The 10,803-nt window shown below is 31.8% G+C and overlaps 1 protein-coding gene across 2 annotated transcripts in view; it reads left to right on the top strand.

Moving 5' to 3' along the window:
- Positions 1 to 559: 559 nt before the first annotated feature.
- LOC149412006 (uncharacterized) overlaps positions 560 to 10,803 on the top strand; it is a 243,616-nt gene continuing 233,372 nt past the window's right edge. The window contains exons 1-2 of one of the 2 annotated variants that reach the window (XM_089646331.1): positions 560 to 690; positions 826 to 1,086. In XM_089646331.1, the coding sequence (XP_089502457.1) occupies positions 1,026 to 1,086 (61 nt within the window). In that variant the 5' untranslated portion in view covers positions 560 to 690; positions 826 to 1,025. Of the gene's footprint in view, positions 1,087 to 10,803 lie in introns of both variants that reach the window. The other variant, XM_089646330.1, reaches the window with a different exon arrangement.

Genomic DNA, 10,803 nt, shown 5'->3' with positions numbered 1-10,803 from the left:
TCGCGTCAGCGGAATTAATTTTTTCTTCGAAGATTTTTTCAATTTATATTTGTATTTCAGGATAGTAAATATTGTTTATAATAATTTGTTATCCTTTGTGCTTTGCACAAAAACCTTGACTTGTAAAAACATAGTTTTACCTTTAGAAAAAAAAAAAAGTTTTTTTTTTTTTAAACGTCCAATTAATTGGCACTAATTTGAATTGGTGAAATGTTCACAAAAGCAAACATCTGTGAGAATTTGGAAAACGACATGATACTTGAATAAATTGTCTAACAAGGGTTTAAAATGAGGCAAAACGTTGATCTAATCAATTCCTCAACCCGACAGTGATTAATTATATTATTAAACCTAAAATGAATAGTGTAACCTTCTTTGTCAAACTCAAGAGTAAGTACTTTTACACTCTGTTCCGCCCCTACAGTTCTACATAATTCTGTATCACTGTGCGAATTGTCCGCGTAGCTTATATTATCAACTGGGGTAAGCTACGCCGGGGAGTGAAGGTATATTTCACCAACTTGCTACAACGAAACGCTCTCGCTCAGTACCGGTCGCTACGCCGACAGTAGAGCACGCTACGAGCTACCGCCTCTACGACTCTACTACGAATCAACTCGCTACACTTGTCGTCAGTCGTTTTGTCGAAGTTTATCACTACGCTAAGCACAACCGAGTGATGTTAATTATGTTAGTGAGATTCCTTCACACGAGACTCTAAATTCTCTTTCATCTTACTGTGCTCCGAATATTCTCAAAATTAAATAATAATTGATTTAGAAAGTTTATTTATTTTGATAACGTGTATATTAAATTTTTGATTAGTTGTGCCAGTGGGATTTGAAGTTAATTTTAATCCCACTGCAATAATAATTGGAAAACTTTGTGTTTGATCGAGTAACTCTTCGTTTCTTTAGTATGCAGTTATGTGCGTCTGGAAGTTTAATGAGACTCTGAACTTGTTTAATTAAATAATTTTGAAGTTCGTTTGTTGAATTCGATAAAGTAATTTCTCGTTATTAAAGATGTGGTTCCTCAAGTTGAAGTGGATTTGGCCAGTTTTGCTTGTTCCGGTGCTGTTTAATGGTAAGTGAAATTATTATTAATTCTCAGGCACCTACTTTGGTATTTTATTATTAATCAATTTTCAATTTCAAACGTTTGTTAACAGAGAAAATAATTAATGCAAGGTAGCTTTGTACAATTTCAAAGCATTTTCTTTACCGGCAACCTGAGAGATTAGTTAGAAGTTATTTGTTGATAATACAATTTACATGGCTCTACAGATTAACATTTATTATTATTTTTGTTAATAATGCCAATTTTGGTTACCCAAAAAGGGTTCGACATGCATGCATTTTTAAATTTAGCGTTGTATGTAATATTTGTAATTTTTAATGTTTCGTGTTTCGTATTCAATGTTAATTTTGCATGTTTATAACAAACATTTTGGGGAAGAATTTGAGATTGTTTCTTTTGAAAATAAAAAAAAACAATTTAGGCTTGATGATTTTTTTATTTAATTGCCTGTAAACCGGGCGTTTATGGTTTATTTTAAATATGTTTTTTGAGGTACTTGTACGTATTTTTCTTCAGACTACCTATACCTTTGTAGATATATTTTGTAACTTTTATGTGTCTAACTGTTATGACGCATTCATTTCCGACACATTTATTTATTTTTCTTATAAACGTGTTCACGAATCGTTTTCACGTTTTTGGATGAGAATTGAATTTAATTGAGGCTTTTACATTTTGCATAAAATAAGTACCTTTTACTGTGGCATTAAAAAAGCCGGTTATGAATTCGAACATTTTTCTGATTGTTTCTACAAACGAATACACGATAACGTAAAAAATCAAAATAGTATAAATCTATGACGAACAGAGAATTATTAATCACATATTTTTACGCCACTGTTTGACTAACGTGTTGTCAACCAAGTTCCGTCACGCAATCATTGCTAGTTGAATTTAATTGTTTGAAAATATTTATTCTGAAAATTGTAAGTACCCTCTCAACATTTGAGTGCACGTATATCGGCCGTTGCAATGCATCATAACATTTTATTATTAAAATCGTTTTAATAATAATTTTTCTCATTTTATATTGAAGGCTTCGAAAAACAAAATATTTTCAAATCAATGTTCGATTTAAGTATGCGTTCTTTCACTGAATATTTTTGATATAAATGTCATCAACAAATGAAAAAGTTCAAATAAAAAATTACTGAATGATGTCGTCTTTATCAATCTCCCTAAGTTGTGGTATCTTGCACAAGTCGTCATAAAAACTTGTTAGAAATATCAGACGGCAGAAGAGATGTTTTAGCACAACAAAGCGTGAAAGAGAAACCGTGATATTTAAGTAATTTTCTAATACATTAGATATATTTAATAAATCATTGAATATTATTAATACTTCGATATATGTACCTATCTTTCAAACATATTTATCTAGTTTTATATTATTAGTTGTAATATTATTTAAATTGGATATTCTGTACTGTAAGCAGAAGATTAATCGGTCGTATAATAATTTATGAATGAACAATATTGGAGAAAGTGTTAAAATTTTTTATGGGGGTTGTTTCTATTCTGTCGTCGAATGGTGTCACATCAATAAATTCAATTAAATTTTAAAAATACTTTATGTGCTACACCAAAGCAAACATAACAATTTACTATAATTACAAAATGTGGTACTTATGTAAACACATTGTATTTAGAAATATTTGGTAATCACAATTGATACGCACCTAACGTTTCATGTCCACATAGAATCGAGAGTCGGGATTTGTGAAACTCCAGACATTTTTGCAGCTTGGCCGCGATTCGTGTGATATACTGTTGTTTAGTACGTAGCATTTTAGTAAACGGCTCAATAAAAGTGAATTTTACCTTCTCTTTAATGGTATAAAAGTACAAATAAGTTTTGGAGATATTTATATCTCAGAGACTTCGGGTATTATTCCAGATTTTATCCATTAGCCGCTGTGTCCTTTATGCTGAGTATAAACAGCCTAGCCCATACGAGGAAAACTGTTTTGCTGAAAACAGCACATAATCTTCTGAACCGTCATACTCGTATTTGTATTCCTGATTTAATACAAATATTTGAGTTTTATGTTCCCGACAATTTCACGCTAGCTCACAGGTACAAGACTTTTGTTGATCCGAGATGCAGAACTAACCTACCATTGGTAATGCCACTCGGAAATAAATCCGCTATTCAATAACTTGTCCCCTGACATAGAAATTTTAAAATCTTATAATTAATGAAGATAAGACAATACCCAATAATAAAGTCAGAATCTTAACGGTCGTCTACAAAAATATGTTGTATTGGAATCTTTGTAATAAAGTATGAATCTTAACGACATAAGTTATGAAGTCGTGTAAAAACAATATTCAGCGCGCGGCCAGGCGTAATGGACGACCTACAGTCGACTTTACCTTAGCTGGCCTGGAAAATCAATCTTGCGTGGGGTTTATTTTAATAATTTATAATGAACGTATTACAAAAATCACAAATGTTTCTAGACGGATTTCTCGGGGTTTTACTAATTCATCGTATAGAATAATAAAATTTGGTGCTTGGTGCTAATTTTATAGTATAACAACCTTTTTATAAAATTTTCAAATAATTTAGTATAAAATATTTTAATGGCATGGTCCTGTTTTTATTAATCTCAAATATAAAAAAAACTTAAATCCGTAGGGATCCCTCTAGAAACATTTGAGATTTTTGTAATACGTTCATCTGAAATAATTAAAATGTGAACGTCGAACAAACCCCGTTATTAGAGTCTTATGTCGCCTTAACTAAATATTATGTACATTTATTAATGGTTACGTTGACTGTTAATTGCTAAGTGTACATTTAAAATATAAAAAGTTAAATTGTATAAAATAATAACCAATTACTTTCTATATGAAACTTTTTTACAAAAGTTCATCGCTTTTAATTCAATTAGCTGAAATATACTACATTGTAGGGATAGACTTTGCACAGCCGGCGAAAAAATACAGCCAAAAATTAACTGACCAGTTGCATTTTTTTTTATTCGCGGAAAATAATTATTTTGTGTAATTACACTAATATTAATTTAAATTTTACCTTGCTTCGGTAGGATTTGCAAATGCATTTCGTATTTAGTTATTACTGATAGTAATAAATTGCTCCATTGCGCATTGAGACCGTTAAATTAGTAACAAACTGCGAATTCATCATTATTATTAATCATTTGAAAGTAAGCCATCAAAGCGCCTCTATGTTGAAACCGCGAATTTCGGATATAAACCTATTTAATTTTGCGACATTTGTTTTTTGTATTTTTTCTTCCAATTCTATTTATTATGCTTTCAATTAATGAAATTACTACGCTGAAAATATTGATGTTTCTTTATGAAAGTAATTTATATTTGATTTTCACTTTAATCTGCAGAATTCTATCAATTTTTAAATATATCTATTTGAGTTTTCAACCCACTTCCTTACATTTGATCAAGCTGAAACTCAACAGAAACACTCGATGTTAATGACAAAAAATTCTATCAAATTTTGGTAGCAATCTTGTTCAGACATGCGGACCTATGTGTATTTCTCCAAAATCAGCTGAAATAACAGCAGTTAATATATGAAAAAAGTGTCCGTCCTACCCGATTGGTGCTAAGTGAAGTTGGTAGAGTTGATGACTTCTGTTCTTCGGAAGGAAGTTTCAATCCTCAAACGAAACAATGTATCATAGAAAAAAAAACTTAAGGTTGATTTTTAAAAATTTATACATCAATTTTAGCAGTGACTTTTAAACGTTTGGATATTTATTTTTCTTTACAGCGTGACAGCTGTTTCGCTTTTTGAAAGCAATATAAAATTCTCACTGGAAAATGTGCAACTATTTGACAATGCCAACGGATGTTATGCAACTGTCGAAAGAGCTGATCCTCTGATATTACGGTTTTAACTTGCAAATTGTAAATTTAGCAAAAAAATGTTTGATATTATATACGGACAGCAACGCAATCAACGAATCCATAAACCAAGTTAATATTAAGTTTATTTTGAACCCTTGAGCGTTGTGCATGCAGCAATCGTTTGAATACCTTTTGACCACCATCGTAAGCGGAAAACGTTTTATTTTATTTATTTATTGAATATCAACGGTTTAATTAGTAATAAAAATAGTCGCATGTCACAGTTAAATACAATAATAAGAAAATACTAAAAATATTGCCTTTAAATAACAATTAAATTTGGCATTAGAAAGTATAAAATCAATACAAATTATAGAAGGATGTAAACATAAAAGATACAAATACATACATACATCACAGTCTGAGGATATAACTCAGTTATAAATAGATTGAACACACTTGAGAAATTTTATGCTAAAATCGCAGATACTTTTAATATTCCCCTTGTAAAGTATAAAGCTGCACTGATAACACATTTTAACGCCACTTATTTTAATGAGGTCACTTCATAACAGGCTTATGTTATTGCTTCTTTCTTTACTGTTATTTTATTTGTTATGTTTTAACTAAATTTAATTCTTTAATTTTTCTCATCAAAATTTAATACTGCACTATTTATATGTAAAAAAAAACTTTGTATCTAAATGGCACTTTTGCCGTAAATTCTAAATAAATAAATAATTACGTATAAGTAGATAAAGGTTAAATTAAAATTAATTGAAAATAGAAATGATAGTATAGCTTTCTTGTATCTAACTTCCACGCTGTTAAATAGGTCCACCACCTATGCGTATCTATTATTAAAATCATGTAATCGAGGTAAATATGAGTGCTTGAATGCTCAATTACATTAAGACAGGATTTTGGAACAAGTGGCTCTCTCGGGTAAATGAAATTCACTGAAGTTAAGTAAATTAGGACTGTTTATAATGCCATTTACAATTTTTTTAACATAATAATAAGTTTCTTTTGCAATGATGCAGGATTGAACCCTAGGCGTCTGGATGGGAACCCAACGCCTTGTACTACACGGCGACATAATAATATTATGTCATGATATTATCATCGTTGTCCCACGGAAGTAATTAAAGTGAATAAGTATCCCCATTGTATTTAACCATGACTATTTATTTTAATAACCTGTAGATGAGTATTTTTTAATATCCTTACCCTCATTATATGGACATAAAAACATGAAATAAATATTAAAAGAGGTAATCAATTGTTATGTTTGATGAATCTTGCAAAAAGCTTTCATGGTTTTCGTAATTAACGGAGAATTATTTCTAGAATTGAAGGAATAGAGAGAATGGCACCCTCTAAATGATTTATTCGAATATTTTATTATTGTTCATTTTAATATAACCTACGTAATATAACTGGTTAGGCCCTTAACTAACCCGCATTTTTACATACACATACATTTCATACAGGAAAAACACAGACGTGACCATTGTGATTCGATGAGATGTCATTGTTGGGTGTTCTGCAATTCTTAAAAAGCTTAAGGCGAAGCTTAATGCTAAATCACTATTTTGATTAATCTTTATAACGAATTGGTGTACATTATGAATACCAAAACCTATGCTTTAGATATATTGAAGGTTTTCCTATCGTTTCGCTTGAGTAAAATACAAATAAAATAATAAATAACTCAATTTGTACCCGCCTTAGAACAGAAATCTTCTAGTGAGGCGGGTTACTTTCATGTTTGTAATTATGATGATGTTTTTGCAATAAACGCCGGGTTGCCGGCAATTAAAATAAAAATTAAAAATATAAAAGTAAACTACAATTTTTTTTTTTAAATAGGAATGTATGGACGCGTAAAGGAAACAAGTTTAAAAAATAAAGTATTATACCTAAGATTATCTGTGAAAGTTTCACTTGATTATTTTTTTTGCTCTCTTATACAATTATTAACAAAATAAATACCAGTTTTGTAGTTGAAATCGAATGTTTCTAGATTCCGTTTGTCAAGCGATTTTAATGCCTATTACCTACAATATAAGGTAAACCAAGAATATACACATTTTTGGCTTGTAGCTTCCTCTTAACCCGCTTTCCTACACATTTCTTTCGCCGCAATCAGTACATACTCCGCTCTCGAAGATCTTATCGCTAGAATACGCTTATTCGTCCATGCCATTTCGTCTTTCGTCCATGTCAAGTAACGACTCGACCCGCGCCTTTGTGAATTCCGCGAGAGACTTAGTCGCAGCAGAGGTTGCCCAGAGATCACATTCGTAAGTCATCTCCTCTTCCTTATAACCACATTTCTGATTAGTATAAAAAACTAATTATCAAGTATAAATAACTAATAATTTCACCACAACCTCAAATTACACATCTGCCCTGATGATGGACACTGCAACGCTGTCCGAAACGTTGGCTAAAGAAGGAGAGAACACCCCAAAAACAAATAGCAAAAATACTTTTGCCCGTGAAAATCTTAAATCATAGTATAAAAGTCCTTCGTTTCAACACACAAAAATTTACACATTTTCATATCAACAGCAATAATACATGATATCTTATCTTAAAATTATTCCACATTAAAGAACCCAACAATTTTGTTCACTTATTTTAAGTATTGTAATTATTTAATAAATTCTCTGTTTTGAAGCCATCAGGAAGAAGATTGTAAATGTCTATACCCTAATGGCCTATGCTTCATTCACCATTTTCAGTATTTCCGTATTAGTATAAAATTTATTATTTAATCTTAAATAGTGTTGGTGTACTCGTGACGTTTTTTTTTATAATTGTTGTGTTCGTGTATAAGTCAGATTAAATGCATATTTTTCAGATTAAAAGACAAAAGTTATATTCTTACAATTTTGGAATTTTTAATACATTCATTTCTTGGTAGATTGTTTTCGTGGGGATGTATTTGGCATCTTTCTCCACTAAGAAAGTCTCGTGACATTATCGTTTTATTAACGAATTCTTGTTCGTGAAAATAAACACGCAACTAGTAACAATGTTGTATTACAAAATGTTTCGTACCTTTAACTACACAAATACATCATTATTAAAGTACAGAATTTCATTTTTAGTACGCAGTAAAATCATTTTAAAGAGGACACATTTAAATGTATTTTTGAGTTTACTCGTGATTCAATTCTTTCTCTGGCTTCCTGAAAAAAACAACCTTAATATTTAATTAAATAATTACCGATTTGATACCGGTATACAACTACGGAAATGAGAAGATTTGAATTTACGTGTACGTATAAATATGTTAGAGGAACTAATTAACTAAGTAACCACCAAGCCTATTCTTTGCAGGGGTAAGCATATATGAACAAACTCCTCTGTCTCGGCACACAATCCTTGATTTAATTATTTTTCATATCGTCTCGCACATGTAAGTTGTAAATATAAAATAAATTAATCGATTTAAAATAATATATTTTTCGTACTGTATCTCTAGAACTGGAATTTAAGTATCAAAATTGTAAAAAAAACTAACTGAAATTATTTTGCTAATTTATTAAGGATCTCCTTAAACTATTCGTAAAACGTGATTGCATGTCCTTAACGAATAAATTGATAGGTTTTCCAGTAAACTTTTACTAAAATACGAACGTATTATCACGGTCTCGGAACACGTGTTCATAAAAATCGTAAAATATCCGCATTTCGTGATTGTATACTATCAAGGCAAATGCGGGTGCATAAACAGGTATTCCGGTATGTAAGAATGTACGGTTTATTGTTCCGGTATATATAAGTTTGAGACAAATACATTTTTTAAATTCTTTAAGCCAGACGGCCTCAGTGGTCGAGGGGTAATGCTCTTGAACTCTGAAATCTGAATAATATTTCACATTTAATTCTACACAATAATATATACTATATTCGCGGCACGTTTCGGAGTAGAAGATACTCTCAGTATTGCCCTGGTGTAAACCTCCATTCAGAATTGAAACGTTTCTTGAAATGACTTTAGCTGTATTTGGTGACCAGATCTGAATACCCATGTACTTCTCCACCATCATCTCTCCATCTCCTTCCCCTTCCCACTAATTTCAGTCATACCTCAAGTTGTAATACTATAGTCTCACTGGCTCCAGATGTTCGGGAGCAGTTGGGACTCCTGTGAGGTATTTTCACTAAAAAAAGCTTGTTATTATACTTTCTAATGATTTTTTAAACGAGTCTGTGCCAGTTATTTGTTCAAAAGAATAAATATCGGAAGGTACAGGTGAGAAGCTATCTTGTCAGGGTAGAATATTGATTTTAATTTGTTTTTTCGCAAAATTATTACGTGGGAAGCACCTACTGAAAAATAAATCAGGAGTGTCAACATTACTGTTAATAATATTTTTTATTTGAAAATCAGACCTGAAATTAACAACGTACACATACTGTGTTAATTTATTTCAAAAGCGTCCATCAAAAGTGTATTCTATTCTATTCTATAAATAATTCAACGTGGTAGATACTCCCATTCTCGCCTTTGTTCAAGGCCACCATTCAAAATTAAATTTATACAGAACAATGAGTTTTCTGCGTTTGGTGACCTGATCTGAATTGCTAGAATCTTTTTTACTTCCCCACTCTTTTCAACCTTACAACACCGCGCACTGAAGTTTCTAGTTCCATTGACTACGGGCAAGTGGGAGCAGTTGGGACTCTTGTGCGGTTTTAACGTGAAAAAAATTGTATTTTGCTACTACCGAGCAAAGTTGATTTATTAAACCTTAGACTAGAGATCAATTATTAACTGTGAGATATCAGTAAGGCAATGAACCGTTTAGTAGCTGGGTCAACAAATGCGCAAGGTTCCTTCGTCGTCTGTTAAATACCTCTGCTAGCTAATTTCCTCATCATTGCACATGCAACATTTTCCGCTTATAATGATGGTAGTTAGAGTTTTAAAAATATTTTTAAGGTTATTCGTAAATCGGGAATCAAAAAAACTTATACGTAACTCTTCTTCAATGAACTCTAGATCTCGGATTTGCTTTAAATTTAAGTGTAATTTTGAAATTCATCTGTTTTCATAAATTATTTCAATAGTAAGGTACTGTTTTTATTCATCTTTTATAATTTTTTAACATCCGTGAGGATTGATCTAAATATATATATTGAACCCACACCTTCTGATTGCCGGTCAGGTTCTCTGAACCACTAAGCTATGTCGGCTTACTCCAAACACACCAAAAAAGGTGCGGGTCCAGTTCCAGTCGGCGGCATTTATTTTTGCTTATAATAATGTGTTATCCGTTATAATGGATAACAGATAACAAATTATTATAACAAAATGCCAATAAAACTTAAAGGAAAGACATACCAGACTATTGTTAGACCCGCGATAATGTATGGCTCCGAATGCTGGACTATGTACAACTCCTACTCTAGGCAACTCGAATCAGCAGAAATGCGAATGTTTAGATGGACGGCAGGAGTATCATCAAAAGATAAAATTAAAAGCTCACGCATTCGTGGTAGCCTGGGTTTCACTGACATAAACAGTAAGCTAGAGGAACGACAGTTAAGATGGTATGGGCACATAAGACGGAGACCACCAGACCACACAGTGAAGCAGGCAATGTCTATAGAGCTTCAAAGACAGTCATCCAGAGGTAGACCAAAGAACTCCTGGATGACCCAATGCTCCAAAATCCTACAAAGAAACGGCCTAGATGAAAGCGACACTCAGAACCGAAGAAGCTATAACCTGAGAACGAGAAGAGCCGACCCCAACAGCCTACCTAGGCAATGAGTTGGGATAGTGCTAGGAAGAAGAAGAAAAATTTGTTATCCGTTATGCCATGCATAAATAACCTTGTCTTATAAACATTTGTTTATCATTAA

Source organism: Hesperophylax consimilis, chromosome 24, assembly GCF_061612785.1.
Source record: "Hesperophylax consimilis isolate HC1 chromosome 24, BYU_Hcon_1.0, whole genome shotgun sequence".
Classification (NCBI taxonomy): Eukaryota; Metazoa; Arthropoda; class Insecta; order Trichoptera; family Limnephilidae; genus Hesperophylax; species Hesperophylax consimilis.
The sequence above is the reverse complement of the archived record's forward strand: the minus strand, read 5'-3'. Positions and strand labels throughout refer to the sequence as shown.